The 26,630-nt window shown below is 45.6% G+C and overlaps 1 protein-coding gene across 1 annotated transcript in view; it reads left to right on the forward strand.

The window, feature by feature from the left end:
- Positions 1-7,697: 7,697 nt before the first annotated feature.
- Positions 7,698-26,630, forward strand: part of SLC12A3 (solute carrier family 12 member 3) — a 33,488-nt gene continuing 14,555 nt past the window's right edge. Inside the window, 16 exon segments of the mRNA XM_059713292.1 lie at positions 7,698-8,027; positions 15,571-15,691; positions 15,933-16,028; positions 16,985-17,111; positions 18,075-18,207; positions 19,132-19,204; positions 19,207-19,239; positions 19,421-19,551; positions 21,237-21,321; positions 22,113-22,267; positions 22,930-23,037; positions 23,927-24,050; positions 24,824-24,925; positions 25,584-25,641; positions 25,643-25,737; positions 26,184-26,283. Coding sequence (XP_059569275.1) covers positions 7,698-8,027; positions 15,571-15,691; positions 15,933-16,028; positions 16,985-17,111; positions 18,075-18,207; positions 19,132-19,204; positions 19,207-19,239; positions 19,421-19,551; positions 21,237-21,321; positions 22,113-22,267; positions 22,930-23,037; positions 23,927-24,050; positions 24,824-24,925; positions 25,584-25,641; positions 25,643-25,737; positions 26,184-26,283 — 1,871 coding nt within the window.

The following is a 26,630-nucleotide window of genomic DNA, read 5'->3' on the forward strand; positions in this document are numbered from 1 at the left end:
TGGACAAATGCTTAAATGCAAGAACCTAAGCAGTCCTGTTGCTTTTGGTCTTCAGTGAAACTGCCCAAGTTAAGTGTGCATCAGGACCACAGTGCTCAACATGTAACAGAACAGCCCTTAGTTGATGTTTGATTAAACATAGCCTTTTATTAATGACAGCTAAGTATTTCACCTGAAAGGGAGAAAAAGGGTGCCATCAGAACTGTGTTCCTTCAGGTGCATGTCCATCACTTCTGTTCTCTGGCACATGCAGCCACTGTGTCTGAAGGCAAGGGAACTTCAGAGTCCAGAATTGAGCATTTTGGGATTTTCATCAGCCCCACCTGATAGCCTGAAGACCTGCAGTTGTACGTTTAGACTCTGGATCATTCACAAGTGTGTGACTGATTTGGGATGCTCCAAAGAAAGAAAATGACCATGCTGGCACAGCTGCCTTTGCACTACATAGGATTTTATGGGGTAGACTGTGACCTTTGCAGCCACTGGTAAATATTTCATAGATTTCATAGACATTAGGGCTGAAAGGGACCTCGGAAGATCATCAAGTCCAGCCCCCTGCCCAAAGGGCAGGAAGTCAGCTGGGGTCATAGGATCCCAGCAAGATAAGCATCCAGTTTCATCTTGAAGGTGTTCAATGTAGGCGCTTGAACCACCTCCGGTGGCAGGCTGTTCCAGACCTTGGGGGCTCGGACAGTAAAGAAATTCTTCCTTGTGTCCAGCCTGAAACAATCTTGTAGTAGTTTGTGACCATTTGACCTCGTCATCCCTTGGGGCGCTCTGGTGAACAAACGTTCCCCCAGATACCGGTGGTCACCCCTGATAAACTTATAGGTGTCCATCAGATCACCCCTGAGCCTACGCTTTTCCAGGCTAAAGAGCCCCAGGGCTCTCAGCCTGTCATCGTAGGGTCTGCTTCCCTGACCTCTGATCATGCGCGTGGCTCTTCTCTGGACTCTCTCAAGCTTCTCCACATCCTTTTTGAATTGTGGAGCCCAAAACTGGACGCAGTACTCCAGCTGCGGCCTCACTAAGGCCGAGTACAGGGGGAGAATGACGTCCCGGGATTTGCTTGAGAAGCATCTATGGATGCAAGCCAGCGTTTTGGTCGCTTTACTAGCTGCAGCATCGCATTGCAGGCTCATGTTCATCTTGTGGTCAACGATGACCCCCAAGTCTCTTTCTTCCATAGTGCTAGCCAGCATAGCACTGCCGAGCCTATAAGGATGCTGCGGGTTTTTCTTCCCAAGGTGGAGAACCTTGCATTTATCGGCATTGAACACCATCAGATTCTCGTCCGCCCACTTGCTGAGCCTGTCCAGGTCAGCCTGGATCAGCCGCCTGTCTTCTGGTGTGGATGCTTTGCCCCAAAGTTTGGTGTCATCGGCGAACTTGGCCAGTCCGCTTCTGACTCCAGTGTCTACATCATTAATGAAGATGTTGAACAGTATGGGTCCAAGGACAGAGCCTTGGGGGACCCCACTGGTCACAGGACACCACGATGAGTGACTTCCATCAATTACTACCCTCTGGGTCCGACCCCGGAGCCAATTTTCCAGCCAGTGGATTGTGGAGGACCCAAGGCCACAATTGGCCAGTTTCTCCAAGAGGCGATCATGGGACACCAGATTGAAGGCTTTTTTGAAGTCAAGATATATGACATCAATCTCTTCTCCCTTGTCCAGGTGATAGGTCACCTGGTCGTAGAAGGAAATGAGATTGGCCAAGCAAGACCTACCCGCAACAAACCCATGCTGGCTATCCCTTAAGATGTTGGCGTTGGCCAGTCCATTAAGGATGGCCTCTTTAATAAACTTTTCTAAGATCTTCCCCGGGATAGAAGTCAGGCTGATGGGCCTATAGTTAGCCGGATCCACTTTCCTCCCTTTCTTGAAGATAGGCACCACATTGGCCTTCTTCCAGTCTTCGGGCACTACGCCAGAGCGCCAAGAGTTTTCAAAGATCCGTGCTAGAGGCTGGGCTATGACGCTCGCCAGCTCCTTGAGTACCCTGGGGTGAAGATTGTCAGGGCTGGCTGACTTGAAGGTATCCAGCTTCTCAAGATGTTCCTTCAGAAAGTCAACATTAATGGAGGGCAGGGGATCACCCTCACCTGGACTTTCCAGCCCTGTAGCGGGCATGGGCGTCCCATGGGACTGATGAAAGACCAACGCAAAGTACCTATTTAATAGGTTGGCTTTTTCCTGGGCGTCAGTTGTCAGTTGCCCCATCTGGTTCAGCAGGGGTCCAATGTTGCCCCTGCTTTTCCTCCGGCTCCCCACATATCTGAAAAAGGACTTTTTATTGTCCTTGATGCTCAAAGCTAGTTGGAGTTCAGTTGCAGCCTTGGCTTTCCTGGTCTGCTCCCTACAGGACCGGACCAGTGTAGAATAATCCTCCTTGGATTTATTTATTCACATGAGTCAGGTCCTCCCCCTCAGTGGGATTGCTCATGTGAGTAAGTGTGCTTTAGCCTTTCTGCAGGTTATGCACTGTGATGCACTGTCAGCCATACACAGAACAATGAAGCACAGTATGAAACAAGGTTAACGTTTTAGAATAAGCCCAAAAGACAGCCAGGGGCCGTACAGCAAATGGATTGAATTTTCCATTAACTTGTGAGGTAAACAGGGCAGCACTTCACATGGGTTTTCTGCTGTGGCACTCAGACTATTACTTGACTTCTATTTGCCGTCTTCAGAGATCTTATCTGTAACTGCTTTTAAATCAACATGTGACTAAGGTTTCCTGTTGGCTGCCAGAGCTCCATAGCTGGGTCTCAAGTCAAGAAATTATCCCAATTCAGAACAATGCTTGATCACACCCTTAACTTGAACTCCATTGGAGTCGGTTAGAAATTCAGCACTGTCTTCCTTTGTGAAGCAGTGGAACTTGTGTTTTTCAACATGCTGTTCTGAACAGAGGAGGACTTAAGCATGTGTTCAAGTGGCTTCCTGAAGTGGAGCCATAATCTTTGGGGCCTCTGAAAAAAGTTCATAGTGCATGTTGTCTTTTGGGGCTACCACAAGACAAATGACAATTAGTAATTTTATATTACTTCAGCGCTTTCCTGACAGAGGTGCCATGTCCTGAGAAATATGTGTGAAGTAGGAAAAAAAACAACAAGGGCAACATTGGACCCTTGCTGAACCAAAAGGGGTAGCTGACAACCAACACCCAGGAAAAAAGCTAATCTCCTCAATGATCACTTTGCGTCGGTTTCCCACCAGCCCAAGGGGATCACCCTGCCTGACGGGATGCAGGGTGAGGGCAAACATACACCTACAATTGGTAATGATCTTGTGAGGGAACAGCTTAAGAGGCTGGACATCCAAAAGTCAGCTGGCCCGGATGAAGTGCACTCAAGAGTGCTAAAAGAGTTGGCTGACATCATAGCATCACCAATGGTGAGGATATCTGAGAACGTGTGATGCTCGGGAGAGGTTCCAGAAGATTGGAAGAGGGCCAGTGGGCTGCCTATCTTCAAGAAGTATCAAGTATTCAAGTATCTCCAATGCTCGTAGTATGGGGAACAAACAGGAGGAACTCACCCTCAGAATAGCCAGTTCAAACCCAGACATAGTAGGGCTTACAGAAACGTGGTGGGATTCATCCCACGACTGGGCAGTTATCATTAGGGGCTATAGGCTCTACAGGTGGGATAGAGAAGGAAGGAAGGGAGGGGGTGTGGCGCACTATGTCAAAGAGCAATACACATCCTCTGCCAGCAAAATGGGGTCGGAGGAGGGGCAAGTTGAAGTGCTCTGGGTCAAGATACAAGGGGGTCATGAGGAGAGGGATTTAACGGTGGGGGTCTACTACAGACCCCCCAACCAAGGGGAGGAGCTGGACCGGGAATTTTCAGGCCAGCTTGCAGAGGCACTTAAGGCAAGGGATGTAGTTGTCTGGGTAATTCAGATCACCCATGACATCTGCTGGGAGGAGCAGTCAGCCAGGTCGGACTGTTCTAGGAGGTTCCTGGCTGAGATACAGGACCTCCACTTAACCCAGGAGGTGCACAGTCCCACCAGAGGAAATGCCCTGTTGAACCTGGTCCTGGCCACAGGCGATGATCTGGTAAGGGGGCTCCAGGTCCTTGACCACCTGGGTGATAACGATCATCGCTTGCTGGAATTCATCATCCAGCACGGTGTCAAGGGCCTGCAGCAAGGCGGTAGCCCTAGACTTCAAGAAGGCCAACTTCAAAGAGTTGAGATTGGTGGGAGAGGCGCTGGGGTTCTCAAGGGCAGGGGAACTCAGTGCCTGAGATGAGTGGTCATTCCTTAAGGAGACGATACTCAGGGCCCAAGGGGTGACAATCCCAACAAGAAGCAAGGGGGGCAAGAGTGCCCAAAAGCCTCCCTGGCTCACCAAGGATGTCCGGGAATGCCTGGTTGCCAAAAAGGCAGCATACACCCGGCGGAAGGGGGGGGCTATCTCCAAAGAGGAGTATACCTCCACTGCTCGGGCCTGTAGGGGGGCTGTTAGGAAAGCTAAGGTGGACATAGAGCTAGGACTAGCATCCAAGATCAAAGATAATAAAAAGTCCTTTTTCAAATATATAGGGAGGATGAAGAAGGCACCAGGAAATGTGGGGCCCCTGCAAGATACTCTGGGCAATCTGGTGGTTGCGCCAGAGGAGAAGGCAGACATCTTTAACAATTCTTCACCTCCGTTTTCTTGTGCAGGGACCAGGACTCCCCCACCATGATTGAAGACAGACTCAAGGGGAACGCCTGCAGACCTAAGGTTGAGGAGGACCGGGTTAGAGTGCTTCTGGAGGGGCTGGACATGTTCAAATCAGTAGGTCCAGATGCTTTTCACCCCAGGGTGTTGAGGGAGCTAGCAGGGGTTATTGCAGGGCCCTTGGCACGACTTTACAAACGCTCGTGGCGCTCGGGCCAAGTGCCAGATGATTGGAAGATAGCCAGTGTGGTCCCCATCTTTAAAAAAGGGAGGAGGGAGGACCCGGGCAACTATAGGCCTGTCAGCCTTACCTCAATCCTGGGGAAACTCTTTGAGAAGATCATCAAGGAACACATCTGTGATGGGCCGGCATTGGGAATGATGCTCAAGGGCAACCAGCACGGTTTCATTAGGGGCAGGTCATGTCAGACCAACCTGATTGCCTTTTACGATCAGGTCACAAAAGCGTTGGATGCAGGTGTCGCCGTGGATGTAGTCTTTCTGGACTTCAGCAAGGCCTCTGACACTGTCGACCACTCCATCCTCATTAAAAAACTAGGCAACTGTGGCATCGATGCCTACACGGTCAAATGGATTGCAAATTGGCTGAAGGGTCGTACTCAGAGGGTGGTGGTGGACGGGTCATATTTGACCTGGGGGGAAGTGGGCAGCGGAGTCCCCCAGGGCTCGGTCCTTGGGCCTGCACTGTTCAATTTCTTTATCAGCGATATGGACAACGGGATGAAAAGCAACCTGTTTTAATTTGCTGATTTTACCAAAATTTGGGGTGAGGTGGGCACGCTAGTAGGGAGGAAAAGACTGCAACAAGACCTGGATAGGTTGCAGGGGTGGGCTAACAAAAACAGGATGCGTTTCAATAGTGACAAATGCAGGGTACTGCACTTGGCCTGTAGTACCCAGCAGCACACTTATAAGATGGGAAACTCCCTTCTTGAGAGCACGGAGGCAGAAAGGGATCTTGGAGTCATTATTGACTCCAAGATGAACATGGGCCGACAATGCGAGGTCGCGGTCGGCAGGGCCAACCGGACCCTACTGTGCATCCACAGGTGCATCTCAAGTAGGGCCAAGGAGATGATCCTCTCCCTCTACACGACACTGGTCAGGCCACAGCTGGAGTACTGTGTCCAGTTCTGGGCACCTCACTTCAAGAGGGATGTGGACAACATTGAGAGGGTCCAGAGGAGGGCCACTCGCATAATCCGGGAACAGCAGGGCAGACCCTACAACAAGAGGTTATGGGACCTGAACCTGTTCAGCTTTCACAAGAGAAAGCAGAGGGGGGACCTGGTGAACTCACTAGGGGGGACCAGAAGGGTTTGGGGGAGACCTTGTTTCCCCTAGCGCCCCCCGGGATAACAAGGAATAACGGCCACAAGTTGTTGGAGAGTAGGTTTAGATTAGACATCCGTAAGAACTACTTCACAGTTAGGGCGGCTAGGATCTGGAACCAACTTCCAAGGGAAGTGGTGCTGGCTCCTACCCTGGGGGTCTTTAAGAAGCGGCTCAATGCCTACCTGGCTGGGGTCATTTGAGCCCAGTTTTCCTCCTGCCCAGGCAGGGGGTCGGACTTGAAGATCTACAAGGTCCCTTCTGACCCGACTTCTATGATTCTATGATAAGAAAGGAAGGAAAGAAGATCCAGGGAACTACAGGCCAATCAGTTTGACCTCAATCCCTGGAAAGATCTTGTAAAAAATCATTAAAGAAAACCATCAGAAACAGGCTAACAGAAGGCAACGTTCTGAGAGAGAGCCAACATGGCTTCATTGTGGGCAGGCCTTGCCTAGCCAATGTCATTTCCTTCTACGACCAGGTGATGTATTACCTGGACAAGGGAGAAGAGGTTGATGTCATATACTTAATTTAAAAAAAGCCTTCAACTTGGTCTCCCATGATGTCTTCATGGCAAAATTGGGGAATTGTGGCCTCAACAACCTTACAGTCTGATGGCTGGGGAACTGGCTCTGTGGTTAGACCCAGAGAGTGATAGTCGATGGAACTGAGTCAATGTGGCACATGGTGACCAGTGGCATCCCCCAGGGCTCAGTACTTAGACCAGTACTCTTCAATATATTCATTAATGATCTTGATTCAGCTGTCAGAAGTAGACTGGCTAAGTTTGCAGATGACACTAAATTAAGGGGAAGTGTGGTCACATTAGAGGATAGGCTGGCAATTCAGGCCGACCTGGACAGGCTTACAAGGTGGGCAGATCCTGCTGGCATTCAACATTCAATTCTATTATTGCTCCAGAGTTATGAGCCCAGACTATGGATTCAGGCCAGAAGTTGCCTCAGCTATGAGTGGTCCCGCATCATTTGGGCTGAAGAGTCAAAGGCAACTATATGTGATGGTCATTACACTTGTGTGCCCTTGGCTACAGAACCTGCTAGGTCTCAGCCATGTTGCCTGTGAGCTGGTTGACTTGTAAACAGATCATGTGTCACCATACTACAAGGTTAAAATTCAGCAGAGGCAACTGAGAGCCCCCAGAGCCAATTTGTTTAAACACCTGGGAAGGCCACTATGTATCCTCCATAGACATAGCGCAGAGCTCATTCAGGATCTGAGAGAGGGGATGAAGTAGGTGCTGTTTTTGTTTTCCACAACAAGTTGTAGTGGGAACAGACTGTATCTTTAGTTAGGCTGGTGGGGATCATAGTGCCACATTCTCTGCTGGTCTGTCCTCAGGCCTTAATCTCAAATCTTTTATTGCTGCCTTGATCTGGCGGGGGGAGTCAGTGATTGTGGTCTCAGGCATTTTGATATCCCTCCGGGCTATTCTTTCCCATGACCACCTCTGGGTAGTTGAAGCCAATTAGTTGTTCCTGTTAATAACGTATTAAGTGGGCACAGGTTGGCTCATTCTGGTTTTGCTGTGTATAAAAACTCCATATGCTCCTGTGTGCCATTCCACCGCATTGCATCCTCTTCCTTGTTCACCTGTAATAGTGCAAGACAGACCTGGTAGAGATCAGAACTGGGATGAAATGGCTGAACTGCCTGGGACAGAATTAACCATTGACCCGGCACACTGCAGCGGCAGGTTCACCATAAGTACCCTGATCAGCACTGAGGACAGCAGCAAGCCTCGGTACAGGTTCCCAGATGCCACTACCTACGACACCACCCAGGCCACCCACCTCTGTCACAACAGCACTTTCTACATGAGGACTTTTGGCTACAATACCATTGATGTTGTCCCTGCCTATGAACAGTATGCCAACAGTAAAATCTTAAGTGATGCCAGCAGAGTTAGGCCTACGCTGGCAGAACTACATTCATTCCTAAAGGTAAGGCAGGATGATTATCTTCACTTGGCAATATAGAAGGCATCTCAAGGGTTACCTGGTCCAATCCCCTGCAGAAATGTAGGCTGTGTTATTCCTGAACCATCCCAGATGCATGCCTCTGGCCCAGGGGCAGGCAATTATTTTGGGCAGAGGGCCACTTACTGAGTTTTGGCAAGCCATCAAGGGCCCTATGACAGGCGGCCCAGGGCAGATAAATACTAATTTTCTAAATTTTTTAGGGGCCCTGCAGGCTGGGTAAAATGGCCTGGCAGGCCGCATCCAGCCCCCAGGCTGCATTTTGCCCACCCCTGCTCTAGCCTTTTTTGGAAAACTTCCCATGAAGGAGATTCCATAGCTTCCCCAGGCAGTGTCCTGCTGTTTTAACAGAACATTTGATATTTTTTTTCCTGATGCTTAACCCAAATCTGCTTTGTTGCAGTAGCAGGAATGTGCCATGCTACAGTTGTGTTGTGTGTAGAGAGAAAGCTCTCCAGATGCTATTTCTCTGTCCTTGCAGGGGGAAAAATCTGAAATAAGCTTTCTGTAAAAAGCATATAATAAAAAAAAAAAGCTGAATTATTCTAGGCAGTGAACAAAAGAGTAGAAATAACAATCTGTTCTTAGACTATTAGCCAGCATGTAATAGAGGTCAAATACACCCGGTTAAGTCTCCAAAAATGAACAAAAATAAATCTAGGGCAATGTCATGTTCCACCTGTTATGGTATTCTGAAAAAAAAATTTTTTTGCTTTCCTGTAACCAGATGGCATTGCTTCCTTCATGTCAATTTACAGTGGGAGCTGTCTGTCCCTGTCTTTAAAAATTTCCAGACCTTGCTCCAAAATATCTCATATTTGATGATGTTTGTGGAGGATTGCAAAGCCCATCTCCACCCCCCTGACAAGACATGTTGTGGGAGGGGCTATGGATGAAGGAGTATAATTGTCAAGATGAGGAACTGCTCAAGAGGAGGCAGATCTTGGGATGGGTGATATGGAATTGCTACCTTGATACACTGTTAAGCTGCATCACAACTACCAAGAACATACAGATAGTTAATATTGTTAATATTTTTCATCAAAAGAAATACATAATAATCTGAAAGAGGAATTCACACTGCTGCAGTTGTGCATTCAGAAAATAGAATGATAGGTGCAGTGCAAGTCTCTGCTTACCTGCCCCAAGTACTGTACCCCTTACTGGAGACACCACCTGTAGGGGCAAGAGGGCACTTTAGTCCCCTGGCCTGTTAAATCTTTGGTCTTTTGGGTAGCTATCTACTTCCTAATGCAGAATCAGTTCCATTGTTACCATAGCTCTCAAGGGATAAGTAATGAAGGTGTGGCAATTCTGAACAAGGTATTTCAAGTCCTCTTTGAATAGACACACTGAAGGACTGTGTCATCACTGGCACACAGGTTCAAGCAGGAAGGCACCACAGTGCCCTGGGAGCTGAATGTTGTAGAATCCCTGACTTGTCCTGAATTGTAGGTTTCTCCATGAGAGTCCTTCTGCTATCTCACTGTTTCATGGAGTAGCCAGCTGAGGCTGGTTTAACTTCTCTCCAGCCCATAGTCACCAGGCTTATTCCCTTTCAAGCCTGCCATCATTCTACCCCAGTGCCAGGTGATGTCTGTGCTGAGGAGGCCTCTTTTTGAAATACTCATTCTTTATGACTTCTTCAGTGGCTTTTCTGCATGGAAAATCGTTGCTCTAGAGGCCAGTTCCAAGGGATACGATCTTCAGTTTCTAGGGACTGATTTACCCTGGGATGAGGTTTTCAGCAATAAAGTGGTACTGGTGGACATGTGTCCTCATCACTGAATGACAGGCCGAGAGATCAAGTAACCAAGGAAACTAAACTACCATGTCCCTGCTGAGCATTGGTAGAGGCATTTGGCTGTGCAGGGGAATGGGCCCTGCTGTGACCTAGCCTGGCTAAATTTATTCTGTCACTATGCGGAGGCTTTTAGTCTTGGGTGCTGGGGAGAGGAGGCATTTTCAATAGTATTATGGAAATCAAATCATCAAAAATATGGGCCAAGTTCTTCAGTGCCATTCCAGCAGCACCACCTAGCTGCCATTCCGCCTTCACTTACCAGTATGAACTGGGCTTAGAGTGAGATCCTGTCAGTGAATCTGGCTCCATCTCTACTCAAGGTTGTGAAGATGACACTTAGTATATCTTTGTGGCCTTTGTGGTGACTTCTGCGAGAGTTAGACTGGGATTTATAAAATGGGGCCTGCAAAAGAGCCTAAGTGACTTAGGCATGCATGCCCCATTGAACCTCAGTGACATGCGAACTTTATGGCACCTCAGTGACATGCGAACTCTGGCACCTTTCCAAGTGGAAGGATGGTTCTGTGGTTAGGGCCTGACTGAGCGATGGTAGACTATTCCCTTCTCTGCCACAGATTTCCTCTGTGATCTTGGGCTGGTCACTTAAGGACAGAATTTTACAGGTTTTTATGTTCCCAGAGATGCAGGTAAGTGCATCTTCTCAAAAGCACTTAGGTGCCTCAATCTGTTGAAATAATTTGCATAATTTAAATACCTTTAAACGTTTGGTGCTTAGTCTTCCTGGGCCTCAGATCCCATCTGTATAATGGGGATAACAGCACTACCTCACCTCCTGTTAATGATGTTAAGGTGCTCAGATGCCATGTGGCCTATGTAAGGACTTAAGAAAAATAGTTTTGAAAAACTGACCCACATTTGCTTTTTTTTTTTAACATTGTACAAATATAATCTAACTGTGTAGCAAAAATAAGTAAACCCCACAAAGCACCAGTCCCCAGATTTGTAGTGTTTTAAGAAGAAGCCTGAAGAAAATAACCAACCATGTACTAGCAAATCCTATGCAAAATCTATGCTCTAATTAGGAATTCTTTTTATTATGTAGTGCAGGGCCCTAGTTTTCATTGACATACCAAGTACAGTACAACTGCATAGCAAAGACCAGACCTTGCCTAGAAGGTCCTGGTTACTTCTTGAAAGGGATATTAAAGATTAAAGAAGTTAAAATGGATTAGATTGGATTTAGAGAACTCAGGCATCCCCAGGCATCTTCCTTCTTGTCCTATTTCTGGATCCTGTTGTGACCTGATCTATATTTTTTTTTCAGTCACATAATAATATACATCAACCCTCATCAAGACGGAATTGAAGGATGAGGAGGTAGAAGGATTGTGGGTGAGGCTACATGGGGGGCAAGGAGAAAGGGATTTGGTGGTAGGGGTCTGCTACAGACCCCCACACCAAGGGGAAGAAATAGATTTGGGGCTCCTGAGGCAGCTCTCGGAGACCATAAAAGCTAAAGAGGCGGTAGTCATGGGGGACCTAAACTACCCAGACATCTGCTGGGAGACACAGACGGCGAAGTCCCACCGTTCACGCAGGTTTCTAACCTGTGTACAGGACCTCCATCTGACACAGGAGGTACACGGTCCCACTAGGGGGAATGCCATACTGGATCTGGTATAGGCAACGGGGGATGACATGGTAGGGGACCTACAGATCGGTAGCCATCTGGGGGACAGTGATCACCTAATAATAGAATTCTTCATAAAACATCGAGTGGGTAAGGTAACTAGTAGGGTGAAAGTGCTAGACTTTAGGAAAGCTGATTTCAATGAACTCAGGCGATTAGTCAAGGACGCACTGCAGAGTAGCAGTTTTGAAGTGATGGGAGCCCAAGAAGGGTGGCTGTGCCTTAAGGAAACGATCCTTCGGGCACAAAGCGAGACGATCCCGATGCGAGGAAAAAGAGGGAAAGGGGCCAGGAGGCTTCCTTGGCTGACCAGAGAAATCCAGAGCAGCCTAAGGGCCAAAAGGGGAGCGCATAAAAAGTGGAAACAGGGAGAGATCACCAAAGATGAATATACCTCCTCTGCTCGGGCTTGTAGGAAGGCAGTTAGACGGGCCAAAGCTACCATGGAGCTGAGGATGGCAACCCAAGTAAAGGACAACAAGAAATTGTTTTTTAGATATATAGGGAGTAAAAGGAAGGCCCAGGGAGGAATAGGACCCCTGCTAAACGGGCAGAAACAATTGGTGATGGACAGGGGGGACAAGGCTGAACTCCTCAATGAGTTCTTTGCCTCAGTGTTCCTAAGTGAGGGGCATGACAAGTCTCTCACTGGGGTTGTAGAGAGGCAGCAGCAAGGTGCCAGACTACCATGCATAGACCCTGAGATGGTGCAGAGTCACTTGGAAGAACTGGATGCCTTTAAGTCGGCAGGCCTGGATGAGCTCCATCCGAGGGTGCTGAAGGCACTGGCCGACATCATTGCAGAGCCACTGACGGGAATATTTGAATGCTTGTGGCGCACGGGCCAAGTCCCGGAGGACTGGAAAAGGGCCAATGTGGTCCCCATTTTCAAAAAGGGGAGGAAGGAGGACCCGGGCAACTATAGGCCAGTCAGTCTCACCTCCATCCTTGGCAAAATCTTTGAAACAATTGTCAAGGCTCACATTTGCGAGAGCCCGGCAGGACAAATTATGCTGAGGGGAAACCAGCACGGGTTCGTGGCAGGCAGATCATGCCTGACTAATCTAGTCTCTTTTTATGAGCAGGTTACGAAACGCCTGGACACAGGAGGAGGGGTGGATGTCGTATACTTAGACTTCAGGAAGGCCTTTGATACGGTATCCCACCCCATACTGGTGAACAAGTTAAGAGGCTGTGACTTGGATGACTACACAGTCCGGTGGGTGGCGAATGGCTAGAGGGTCGCACCCAGAGAGTCGTGGTGGATGGGTCGGTTTCGACCTGGAAGGGTGTGGGCAGTGGGGTCCCGCAGGGCTCGGTTCTTGGACCGATACTCTTCAATGTCTTCATCAGCAACTTGGAGGAGGGAGTGAAGTGTACTCTGTCCAAGTTTGCAGATGACACAAAGCTATGGGGAGAAGTGGACACGCCGGAGGGCAGGGAACAGCTGCAAGCAGACAGGGACAGGTTGGACAAATGGGCAGAAAACAACAGAATGAAGTTCAACAAGGAGAAATGCAAAGTGCTGCACCTAGGGAGGAAAAATGTCCAGCACACCTACAGCCTAGGGAATGACCTGCTGGGTGGCACGGAAGTGGAAAGGGATCTTGGAGTCCTAGTGGAAGTCCAAGATGAACATGAGTCGGCAGCATGTCAAAGCCATCAGAAAAGCCAATGGCACTTTATCGTGCATCAGCAGATGCATGAAAATAGATCCAAAGAGGTGATACTTCCCCTCTATCAGGCGCTGGTCAGACCGCAGTTGGAATACTGCGTGCAATTCTGGGCGCTGCACTTCAAGAGGGATGCGGATAACCTGGAGAGGGTCCAGAGAAGGGCCACTCGTATGGTTAAGGGCTTGCAGACCAAGCCCTACGAGGAGAGACTAGAGAACCTGGACCTTTTCAGCCTCCGCAAGAGAAGGTTGAGAGGCGACCTTGTGGCTGCCTATAAGTTCATCACGGGGGCACAGAAGGGAATTGGTGAGGTTTTATTCACCAAGGCACCTGCAGGGGTTACAAGAAATAATGGCCACAAGCTAGCGGAGAGCAGATTTAGACTGGACATTAGGAAGAACTTCTTCACAGTTCGAGTGGCCAAGGTCTGGAATGGGCTCCCAAGGAAGGTGGTGCTCTCCCCTACCCTGGGGGTCTTCAAGAGGAGGTTAGATGAGTATCTAGCTGGGGTCATCTAGACCCAGCACACTTTCCTGCCTATGCAGGGGGTCGGACTCAATGCTCTATTGAGGTCCCTTCTGACCCTAACATCTATGAATCTATGAATAGCTATCACCCTAACCCAGTGTACGAGCCCCAGAGAAAGCATGGCCTATCTGAAGAAATGACTGAGGAAGATGGTGGTGAGGATGGAGAAAAGTCTCAAGGGGATTCTGTTTGATTTGGGTGGGTGAAGGGAGTGATGGTAAGTTTGTCTTCCCACAGACCAGAAGGTAGGATACTAGGGTGATGGGCACATGGGTCCTATGCTGACAGAAGTCCTCATAACCAGACTTTTGCCACTACTCATTCATGCCTTGTTCCAACTTCTCCTCAAACCATCCTATTGATTTCACTTGGGCTGCACATCGGACTAAGCACTGATCAACGTAAGAGAATCAGAATCTGACACACAAGAAACAATTTAAGTCCTCTTTTAGGAAGGATAAACCACAAATGTGGCCCTGAGTAGATTGTCATTTCAGCCAGTGGACTTACTGATTGCCTTCTCAGATCAGTGTTTTGATATTGAGTATTTTTAAGAAGAGGATAAATTTGGCTCCGTGGAGTTCCATGTACTGGCTTGGTTGCTACCAGTACCCAAACTAGATATTTAGAGCTAGCTTGGATATCTCACCACTGCACTTCCACCTGCAATAGACTCATACCCCAAGCTAGGTTGGAAGGAAAAATGTAAATAACCCATGTACACTATTAGGGCTTCTAAACTAACTATTGAGTCACAAAAAGACCTAGCTATCATTATAGAAAGCTTGGGGATCATCTCTATCCAGAAAACAAATCCAAACCACTTGTAGGAGGTGCAAGGAATGGGAAGAATAATGCTGAGAATATGTTCATTTAATTATGTAAGTCAATGTAATATCTTCCACTGGGAGTACTGAGCTCCCTTCCATCCCCACTATCTCCAAAAGCATAGAGCAGAAATTGAGTGACTTCTGAGACCAGCAGTGGAAAGGATTGGGGGATTGAATGGAGACTAGGGCTATTTACCTCAGAGAGGAGGCAGATAAGAGAAACATGATGAAAGTAAACTCGGTAATGAACAGCATATGGAAGCCAGATCAGAGGTTTCTATTGACTCTATTTAATGATACATGAATTAAAAGAACATTTGACAGAACTAAAGGCAATGTATTCAAGAAGGATGAAAGGAAACCTCTTCTTTTTAGAGCATGCACAGCTAGCTTGTGCAGTTCATGCCCCAAGGTATTGGAGGCAGTGTATACTCTGGGAGGAAGGAAACTGCAGCGATTAAACTGTAACCCCAGTTCCCTTCCTATGTGACTTTAAGAAAGGTCAGTGCCTCTATTTTCTAACCATGAAGAGGCTATAGCAGTTCTCTAAGTTAAATAATTGCATGGCCTACATCTATAGCACTGGACAGGACCTGGGCTTACTGCCATCCTAGTGCTGCTGCTGGGTGTCTCAGGGCAAGTCAGTTCACACCTCTTTGCTTCAGTTTCCCCTTCTGTAAACCAGGAGCGATGACACTGATGTCCTTTTTAAAGAGTTTCAAAGTGAAAATAGCAGGTGAAAATGCTGGTTAAGAGCTGAGTCTGATGAGTACTGAATTAATGCTATAGATGAAAGGATCAGAAGATTTAAGAAACCCTGCAGGGGATAGAAAATATCCTGCTTTAGGGCACAAGTCAGCATCTCACTGTAGAGGTTAAAAGTATACTCTCCTGTAGGCATGTTGTGCCACTTCAAGGTTTCTTGTGCCTTCCCTAGCACACTGGGTATTGATTCATGATTACAGACAGATTCTGGACCAGCAGGGCCATGGGCAGTGCTATGGGCTTTCAGTTCCTGTTCTTTTCTGTGCCATTGTATTGTCAGTTCTACAGGCAATTGCATAAGGTTATCCCTGCTGTTTTCCCTCTATATTCATTGCATGCTGAATATCTGGGAGTAACCCTGCATTCGCAATTGCCCTGGATCACTGTACAGGCAGGAATTGGTAGGTGCATCTTCCCTCTCTTCTTACTAGCACAAACTGGATCCCCAGCAGAATGCTTGATGCAATACAAAGCTAAATGGAAATGGCCCCTCCCTGCCTGTGACTGCATTACAGAAGTGGTGGGTTAAAGGATGGGATCTGAAGGTGGGTTTAGTCACTTGAGTCAGTGGAAGTGGACACTATAGGAAATGTTCTTTTCTTTAATAAGTGATGAAGTTCAACTAACTCTTCTTTTCTGCAGCACTGACGTGGCTGATCATCTTGATGCCTGTGACTGTGACCAGCATCATGGGTTTGTCCATCTCTGCCATCTCCACAAACGGCAAAGTGAAATCAGGTCGCAACGGGTTTCCTGCCCCTCCAGTTTTCTTTGGAAGGGCTTTTCATACAGTCCTCTTAGTCCCTCACAGTCTGAGAACTTTCAATATTAACTTTAGCCACTAAATTCACAATCACTCTGAAATCACCATGGAAAAAAGACCAAAAAGACTTCTTAGGTCATGCAGCCCCCCCACTCATCCCATTGTTCAGTGTTAGACTGTGGGATTCAGGTAATCCATGAAACATGAGCTCCCAGTATGATGGTGTGGCCAAAAGGGCTATGCGTGTGTTCAAAAGGAATATTGAGCAAGTAAAGGGAGGTGGTATTATCTCAATATACATCACCTATGAGACCATGACTGGCATTCTGTATGGTGCCTATGCTTCTACAAGGATATGAAACCTTTGACAAAGATTTAGAAGTGGTTTGTGATCAGGGAGTTAAAAATGGGCACATACGCACGTGCCAATTTAAGGCACTTTAGCCTGAGTTAAGGCACAAATGCATGCCCTTAATGTACCTTAAAGATGGTGATGTTAGGCTAGTCATGCCTAAATTTGATACCTATAAAAGCAGGTATCAAATTTAGGCATGAATATCTAAAGCACATTAACACGTGCATTAAGGTGCATCAACGCTGTGTATGGACTGACTTGAAACTAACTTCAGCCCCATGTCAGTCCACACACATGGCATTAATGCTCTTTAATGCATGCATGTGTAGATGCAAAACTAAATCACCTTAATGAGCATTAAGTTAATGTGCACCTAAATGCATGCATAGACATGCCCAGTATGCCCTTTCATAAGAGACTTCAAAAGCTAAACTCTGGTTAGCTTTTCAAAAAGGAGGTTAACAATCAGTAATTAAGACGATAGTAATTAAGAAAGTGCTTTTTGGCTCATAAATATCTGTGAGCATGTCAAGCACTATAAAATGTTAGCCACTTAGTGTCTCTCACTTGTGTTAGGTGGCACGCATTTCTTCATCTCAAGAAGCCTTGGGCCAGAGCTGGGCAGCTCCATTGGTCTTATATTTGCCTTTGCAAATGCTGTGGCAGTGGCCATGCACACAGTGGGCTTTGCAGAAACAGTATTGCTCCAGGGAAGAAATCAGTCATTTCATGCATTGTCTGCCTCTGACCTGCAAGGCACTTTCAACATTCAAGTCCCTCAGAATGGCCTTCTTTTGCCACATTGCCTACCATGAACTTGGTGTTTCTTCTTCCAGCTTCCCCTAAGCCGCTCTCTACCTGTCCATCTGTTGTTGAAGTGTGAGCTTTTTAAAGCAGAAACCACCTCTTCCTGGATGCCTGAAGAGTATCTAGCTCACTGTGTGTTCTACTATAAGCAAATCAGTAATTAATCAAGAACCAATATGTGATGACAACAAATTATGAGCAGTCCCAATTAGTAGCTACTACCCAAATGAATAAATGATCCTTAATAATCAAACATCAACTGTCAGCACTCATGGACATCACAGCTGTTATAGGTGGAAATGGCCCTCTTATCCCATGCAAGCCATTTCAGGACCGATCCTTGTAGCACATTCCTTATCTCAGTTGAATTTGATTTGATTTGAAATGGAAAATATTTGTTTAAATGTTAAATCTATTTTAAACATTACTTTTAAATCTGGATGTTTAGGAAATTGTATATTTAGTTGCCAAGATGCAATTTTATTAATCGCTTCCTTAAAACTATCTGAAATTGTATGTATGTCTCTATTTACGCAGTGCCATATGTAATATAGTTAAAATACAGCCATTGCACTCAAAGTCAATATTATGCCCATAAAACTTAAATGAAAATATAAGTCTAAGAAAATGCCTTGTAGGCTAGATTTAAAGTAACTACCTCTTGAAATGACTTTTCATTTATTGAATGTTGGAACAAAAGAATGATTGCTCAGTATTTCTTTCTAGCTTATTTATTCTCTGTTGATTTGTAATAAGAGAAGAAATGGCAAAATCTAGTAAGGTAGGGAGAAGTCTGGGGATCCTGTGCTATCTCTATGGTTAAGATCATAAGCTTTAAAATCTGCTTCCATAATTGCAGGCACTTTTGTTTCCTTTCTCAGGAATACAATTCATCCATTGTAGACACAACAAATGACATCTGTATCATTGGGATTGTTACGGTGACAGTTCTACTCCGGATTTCTTTGGCTGGAATGGAGTGGGAAGCAAAGGTAATGTTTGCTTGTTAGGAAGAACCTAAGAATGTCCCCACCACAACAGACAATGGTCCATTTAGCTCAGACTGCCTCCACTGCCAGTTGCTTCAGGGAATAATGTAGCCAGACACACCTTCTCTCCAATAATAGAACTAATTACACAGTTCTTACCTTCAAGGTAAATTCTTCCTGACCTCTCTTTAGATAAACAGTTTTTGCCCTGAAACATGGGCCCTATCAATCCATATATTATTTTCTTTGGACTGTTGAAATTGCATGTGATCATCTCAGTCTTCTGCAGGTCCAGATATCCCCTGAGTCATCTTAACCAGTTTACCTCCATATTATCCTTCACCTGGTTCATTTATTTAGATGCTACTTGTTCTGTTTGACTTCTTTAACTGGCCTCAAATGCCCTCTGGTCAAGGAAACCTAGTGAGAGGAGATATAAGGATTAGATCATGTTAGTCACTTCTTGGGGTCCATGCTGCATCTTGTAACCCAGATCCAAGTCCAGTCAGAAATGCTGCTTCTAGGAACAAAAGATTGGAAGGGACAATTGAGTCCAGTTACCTGCTGTCCTCTGTGAACAGTCACATTTCCCTTATCCTCAGCCCAAAGAATTGACTGAGATCTGGCTGTGTCCAAGTTTGGGAGCAGCGGAAGGGAAGTACAGAACTCATCCCTCCTTTACACTCACCAATAGTAGGTGACAGATCCCCATTGCAACTTAGGAGAAGCTCAGGTGAACAATCATGCTCTGCAGTCATCAGACCAGAATGGCCTTTCAGGTAACATATCTATCTATACCTCCTGAGTTAGAAAAATGGTTGAGAATTGCATAGGAGTTGCCAAAATATCTCTAGGCCCTCACGCAGAGTGCTCAACAGGGGCTCAGCAGGGAATTGATTATTCAGCTGGATTATTTTGGTGTGCCAGGCACAGGTGCTCTTCTTAGTTATAATGGTTTCCTTCATAAATTACTTAGTGGGGACAGAGATTCCCGCCTCTGATGCAAGCAAGCAAAAGGATTCTTCAGTTACAGAGGTAGGTCCCAGCAGAAAGGAGTTTGGGAGAGACTCATCATAGTAATTTTCATGAGTGACTAGGACACACAACACAAATGAACTGAACCTCAACTGCAGTGTGTCTCTATGGCTGTCACTTCAGTCACTGCTCTTTAAGAAATGTGACCTGGCATGAGAATATTTTCATCCTTCCTTTTCAGCAGATATTTTTGCCCAAAACTTTGTGCCAGACTGGTGTGGACCCGATGGTAGCTTCTTTGGTTTGTTTTCTATTTTCTTTTCATCAGCAACTAGCATCTTGGCTGGAGCCAACGTTTCTGGTGATTTGAAGGTAGGTTTTAATATTTCTACAAGATACAACATCACAAGGAAAAGGGACCCTGCTTTTGGCAGGCTTGAGGCTATGCTGGTCAGACACCAAGAGACATGGGCACATTCTAGAGTTTACTAAACATTCTTAATTGGTATTTGATATTGTAAGCCCAAGACCTGGAATAATTGGGGTTCAGATCCCATTTTACTTGGAAGAATGGTTCCGTTTTCAGACCTGGGTTTGATTACTCTTTTTTTTTTTCAAAATACTTCATGTAAATTTTATAAAAAGTCATTTAAAAAGTAATCACAGTTTTTGGCTGGCTCTAGAAGCAGTTGCAATACTTCTGTAAACTGTTGTTCTGCATGAGAGGAGACCCAAGGACTTAGGCTTAGAGACCAGGTCATGAAGCATCCCGTGGCATTGGGCCATTAGACTTATTGTAAGGATGCCAGAGGAGAACCTGAAGAGGCAGAACTCAGTTAATGCTGGGTGCCTCCATTTATCACACAGGAATGATTGAACTGATTGGGATAAACCTTCTCCCATGTAACAAACTGAGCTATTTTTGAGGTTAGGAAAAGTTTGGTCAGCTTTTTTGTTTCTTCATTTTTACCTGCTGCCTGGAGCATGAGTTTCAAAATAATGAGAGAGACTGTCCTTGCAGAATTTTTGAGCTACCTACAAACTAGGACCATCTGGAACATTGTAAGGTTGCTTTATTTTAACCAATGATGCATGTTTAGGTGTCTGTTGTAACTCATCTGTTTATAAGATGAAAGGCCTTCTCTATACAATACAACCAGGCCCCCAGGGCACTTGAGCGTTTATGTTAAGAGACTTCATTAAATGTTGCATGACCTTTAGATTTGCAAAATGTTTTTAGAACTTGCTCATTAAGGTGCTCTTTTCCCTCTTTTGTATCAGCCAGAGATGATGCGTGTGTTTTGCACTTTTAAACTTCCACTTTTAAAATTGCCCAGTGGATACTAGTTATGATGATTTGTATGTCTGGCATGTCAGTATTTTTGTATTCCTGCCCTGAAGATAGGTCTATGGGGGTTTGCTGAATTCAGTAAAGCTATATGTTGTCAAAATAAAGGGATTAAGATGAGCACGTGAAATTATATGCTGAGTTTGCTCCTCTTCAATGGTTATAGCATCATAGCAGACCAAGGATTGTTTAATGCACAGCTTCAGTTGTTGACAGGTTATGATCATTATACCCCTAATCTGTAGATGAATGAATGGAACTGTGTCAGGCTGGCCTTTTGGGCTTTTCTTCACAGTAGAAATAAGAGAATCAAAACTAACTTTGGGAAACTGACATTTTTCAGTTTTCTAAAGGAACATTTGAAATACATGTGCTGAAATGTGGAAGGTTATTTTGGAACTTTTCCTTCTGCCTGACTTTTGATACTCTAACTTATCAGCCTTAACCAATGCTGAAATAACTACTATTCCCCTCAGGTGGAAATTCTATGCAGAAACAAATCTCTCATCTTTGGAAAGAGGGAGTTGCTGAGTTATTTTCTTCCTTTAATAAAATCCTTTTGGTTCAGCACAAAAGTAATATTCTATCTGCATGAAGGTGTGGTGGTTTGGTTTGGTTTTGTTCTTGCTGTCTCATAGCTGAAAATATTAAGGATGATTTTGTGCTACCCCTAGAAGCAGTTGTTTGATTCTGTGATTCCTCTGGGTAGGATCCTGCTGTAGCCATTCCCAAAGGCACTCTGATGACTATATTCTGGACTACAATATCCTATCTGGCAATTTCTGCTACAATTGGTAAGTAATGTGCCAGATATGAGTGGCAGGGAAGTAACATATTGTTAAATGTCTACAGTTAATTCCTTTCATTTTGGTTAGAAATGGGGTAATTAGGTATCAGGAATCACTGGGCATCAGACATCTTCATTATGTCTGAACAACCCAGTCTGTTTCAGGGTAGAGGTGTGACGGCATGAAGACTTGTGTAAGTGCTGGTGATGGGGTGTTAGAGAATGGCTAAGGAGGCCATGGTGACTGGTGACAGACATGGTGCTAAGACTTACAAAGGCATGGGGACTGTTAAGTGGCCCTCAAAGCCCCTTTATTAAAGGCTGTCTGTAAAAATTGTTCCCTGATTTGAATATTGAAGATTTAGGGCTTGGAGTCCACAATCGATGCTTATGTTCATGAGTGAGTAAGTTCTTGCTAACAAAGGGCTGAACAATCTAGGACGCGGTGACCAATCTCACAGCTACTGACATTGGAATGACCCACAGAATGACTGCCCCCAAAGAATTCAGCCTAGGTTTGACAGTAGTCCCAGTATGTGCTTTCCTTGGGACAGGACTTTTGGCAGCTTAATTTAGTGCTGAGTGGATGCCTACATGCTGTGGGGTGGGCATAAAGGGAAAAGTTTCTTGTAAACCAAATGTTAATGCAAGTTAGCTCTAGGAGCTAACAGTAACTTGGGATCAATAAAGAGCACTGGTTAGTAGGAGTGAGTATTGCATTGGGGCATTTATGCATAGGCATTATGTAACACATTGGAAAAGATAGATGGGAAATGAAATAGAGCTGTTCTGTCCTAGGTGCCTGCATAGTACGTGATGCCTCTGGGAGTGTGAATGACACCATTCCCATTGATTCTCCAGACTGTGTGGGACTAGCTTGTGGCTATGGCTGGAACTTTACTGAATGTGCTCAGAAGCAAAGCTGTCACTTTGGACTCAGCAATTGTTACCAGGTAGTGTGACTGTCACTCTTGAGAATGTAAGTTCAGCAAAATGGTCTCCTACATTTGAATTGGTCCAGCTACTTTGCTCAGGAACTCCTAAGATGTCCATGCCTGGATATAATCTTTCTTAGTTGGTTTACTTCAGTGAGCTAAATCTGTATGTTTGCCCTGAATAATAGAAATACTGTATTAGTATTAGTTACACCCCACTTGGCCAGTAGGCCTCTAAGGCTGGTAGGACAGCTGAGTGAAATACTGTTTAATGTCTCTTCACCAAGTGACAGGCTGGTGAAAAAAATGAGATACGGCTCCTACAGTCAGCAGTCACATTCACTTCACAGCCCTGATTCTCCTCCTGAGGATCCTGCAAACTGGATGAAGCAGGTGGGAGGCAAAAGATGTATGACATAATTAAAGACTCTATTTTAGTGGATGTAGAGAGGGGGCTGAATTAAGATTGCACAGACTCCCTCCATTGTAGCATTTCCTTACCTCTTAGTGCTTGGCTTTTCATCCTTCATGCTTTAAGGTAGGGTTTTGGGGATGTAACACAAATAAGAGCTGGGCTCTGACTAGTGGCTGTCAGAGTCTGTGTGCCTCTTGAGCAGGAACCTGGACAAATAAACCAGTGTAATGCAGCAGGGGCTTGATTTGCCCTGTTTTTTCTGAAGAGTATGAGCATGGTATCTGGGTTTGCCCCTTTTATCACAGCTGGGATCTTCAGTGTCACCCTTTCGTTGGCCCTGGCCTGCCTTGTCTCAGTGCCCAAAGTCTTCCAGGTTAGTCTGCAGCACTTGGAAATACTGGGAGAACTAAGAAAAACCATCCAGTGCTTTCTGTTGTCTTGGTTGTTTAAAATAAATACAAGTCAGTGACAATTTAGGAGAATACTGGTATCTATAATTATAGACCAAATGTCTACCAAGTGTCAGCACTGTGAGTTGTATAACTGGCCAATCATAACCACACTTAGCCCTGCAGCATGTCATTAGATGTCACCAGCTCTACAGTCCTATTCCTTTGACCCCTGATCTTTCTATATTATGTACCTGGAGGTGTATCTTCCCTGATTCCCTTGTGCTCCCAGCCTGTGAGCTGTGGAACATACAGAATGCTAATTTTTGCGTGCTGTCCCCTTGACTTGGCTTTCATTTGTGTAAACCTCCTGGACCAAGTTTCTCCACTCAGTTGTCCTCATGAGACTCTTCATATCCTGGGGACTGCACATAAGGCAGAATTTGGCCCATTACATTTGCGCGTTTATTAACGATGACAATTAGGGAGACATGCCCTCCCTCAGTGCTATCCATGGTAGCTGTGCCCTGTCCTCCCAACTTGGAAGGCAAGCCAGAGTTACTAGTTAGTTTTTCCAAACTGAATGAGATGTGGGCACCTCACTAAGTTGGTGGTCAAATTCTGCTTATACTCATGTAATTCTAGAGTAAGTCTATGGAAGTCCCAGGTTATATGCTCAGCCAGTAGCATCCTGATTGCCAGTCTGTGAGTTTTCTAACATTAGCCCAACTCCTCACTGTAACCATTAGCCTACAGTGCTTCTTGATTACAGATAACATAGAATAGAGTCAGGTAACCTGAATCCCTGTCCTGTGTGGTGCTACTTAGCCCACAGTGCCCTCAGCTGTGGACAACATACATTTCTCTCCACAGTGCCTGTGCAAGGGCCAACTATACCCTCTCATAGGCTTCTTTGAGAAGGGCTATGGCAAGAACAATGAGCCAATCAGAGGTTACATGTTGACCTACATTATTGCCTTGGGATTAATTCTTATTGGCAAGCACCTCTGATTCCATAGGGTGCCAGTTTCCACAAGGTAATCCTCTATTTATCATTACAGAATGATTAGTAATCAACCTGGTGCCAGGTGGTTATTTCTTTGCAAACAGAATCAGTGCATTTTTTAAGCTTTTTCTTACATGGCCTGGAGGATCATGTTCTGTGAGCAAGAGGTTGTAAGAGAGAGTCTGATACCAAAGAATAGCTTTCTCCTGCCCTCACTTCCAGCAGTTTCACACAACTTGGCTGGTCTGGTGGAGTCTTCCTTCATATTTACCCCAATGTGAGGGGAAATTGGACCCAGATTGGGGGTCCAACTCTTAGGACCCCACACAGTGCTTGTTCTCTGAAGGTCACAGATATGTCAAACATCAGGAAATCATAGGGTTAGCTCAGCAAAAGGTTTCCAATGGCTCTTTCTCTCGTGGTACTGAAACTTGAGCTGCCAATTTGCCACTCAATGTCCTTCCCACCATATGGAAGTGAGATCAATAGGACACAGAGAAGGAGTAAACTAGGGCTGTTTTCTAAATGAAGTTTGGTCTGGACAAAAGGGGCTGATGATTTGTAGTGTGTGTCAAGGGGAAATGTCCTTCCAAACACATAAATAAGCAAGGAGGGGGTTGGAAGCTTGGAAATATTTCTGACTGAAGGAACAATCAGCCAGAACTCTGATTTCTTGTTTTTCACCTATTTCCCATTCTTGAAGACTTGTGCTGTCCAGGGGATGGTAGACGCTAATGATCTGCCCATGTTTCTGAATCCTGCAGCTGAACTGAACACTATTGCCCCAATCATCTCCAACTTCTTCCTCTGCTCATATGCTGTCATCAATTTCAGCTGCTTCCACGCTTCCATTACCAACTCACCAGGTGAGTGTCTGCTACCAGGTGGGGGTGTCAGTCACTGCACCCATCTTGTTGTTCTTGAGGTAATTTCAGGTGTCTCAGTTTTAGAAGGGTGGGTGATAACTCTTTGCAGAAGAAGAGAGTGTGAGAACTGGGTAAGAAGACATTAGTGATGGGCTTGGAGGATCCTTGATGATTAGGCAATGGGGGTATCTTCAGGTCTAACACCAGATGATCTTGGGCGATGATGGTTGGGTGCAATAGTAATTTCCTGTCCTGAATCTTATAAAGTTCTCTCTCTTCCTGCCCTTGTACCCTATGTTTGCAGAGAAAGAAGAGCCCATTGCTATGGGTACTAGCCTAGATTTGGAAGATTGGGGTCTGATTCCCTGATCTGCCAGGGACTTCCTGTGTGACACTGTGCAAGTCATTTAGTTTCAGTCCACTTGTACAAGGAGGACAAAAGAACTGCACTAACAGGGGTAGCATAAGGATAAACATATTCAAGAGTGTGAGGTGCTTGGCTACTTATGTGATGGGGGTCCTATGAATATCTCACATAAACAGGATGCCCTGTACCCTCTCCTCCAAGGCTGCAGGACTCCTCTTTTTTTCTCTCATGTTTGAGTTAAGAATTTGGTGTCAGAAGTGAGAGTCATATGTTTGTGTCTTGTCCACACAGGATGGAAACCATCATTTAGGTATTATAGCCAATGGGCTGCTCTTTTTGGTGCTGTCATGTGTCGTGATCGTGTTTCTCCTGACCTGGTGGGCAGCTCTGATAGCTATTGGCATTGTTGTCTTCTTATTGGGGTATGTGCTCTACAAAAAGCCTGGTGTATAATTGGTCTCCTCGTACTTAACTAAATGACAGCGCTGGTGAAAAAGGCAGATTAAGAACTCAGAGGACTGAGCAGGTCAAATTTCTGCCATGTTGTGTCCTGTCAACCTGCCTCACATCTAGTGTCTTGGCCTCTCTCTGCTGGGTCTGCCCACAAGGTGTTGGGTGGGAGAGGGGGTTTTATAATGTGGACATGAGCAGTGCCAATTGAACTGAGACCCTCTACTTTGCATCACATAGACAGTTAAACAAGCTGAGGCATATGCAGCTTTTCTCTTTGGAGTGAACCATAATAACAAAACTGTGTGTGACAACCCAAGTCTCCTGAACAACCAAATAGTAACCAACCAGCACATGCAGGGAACACAGCTCATGGCTAACATCTTTCCTCTTACTGTTTTAAAATGGATTAATATGTTCCAAATGCTGCTTCTTCTCCAGAAGTGAACTGGGGCTTATCTGTACAGGCAGGTTCATACAACATGGCCTTGAACTATTTGGTGGGACTCAGTGAAGTGGATGATCGTGTTAAGAACTATAGGCAAGTGTTACTCTTGTTTCCCTCCAGAAAACAGAGTACAGTTTGATGGGGAGAGAGCACTAAGCTCATCTCCAAGCACAGGTGGTATTTGCTTATATGAAGGAGTCCTTGTTGTGCCCTTCAAAGGAATAATCAGCAAACGGAGCCCCAAATGAAACTTTATTGGACTTGAATAACTTTGCTTAACTTCTCACTCCTTTCTGCGTCTCTGGATTGCAGCCAGAAGTGGAAGAAGAGCTCTCAGTGCAGGAAACCTTGCAAGGAGGCCTGTTCTTCCGAGTTCTGTCTGGTTTGCAACCAGAGGTGAATCTGGTAGTTTGGTAGAGAAGGACTCAAACTGCAGAGTT

This window comes from Alligator mississippiensis, chromosome 10 (assembly GCF_030867095.1).
Source record: "Alligator mississippiensis isolate rAllMis1 chromosome 10, rAllMis1, whole genome shotgun sequence".
NCBI lineage: Eukaryota > Metazoa > Chordata > Crocodylia > Alligatoridae > Alligator > Alligator mississippiensis.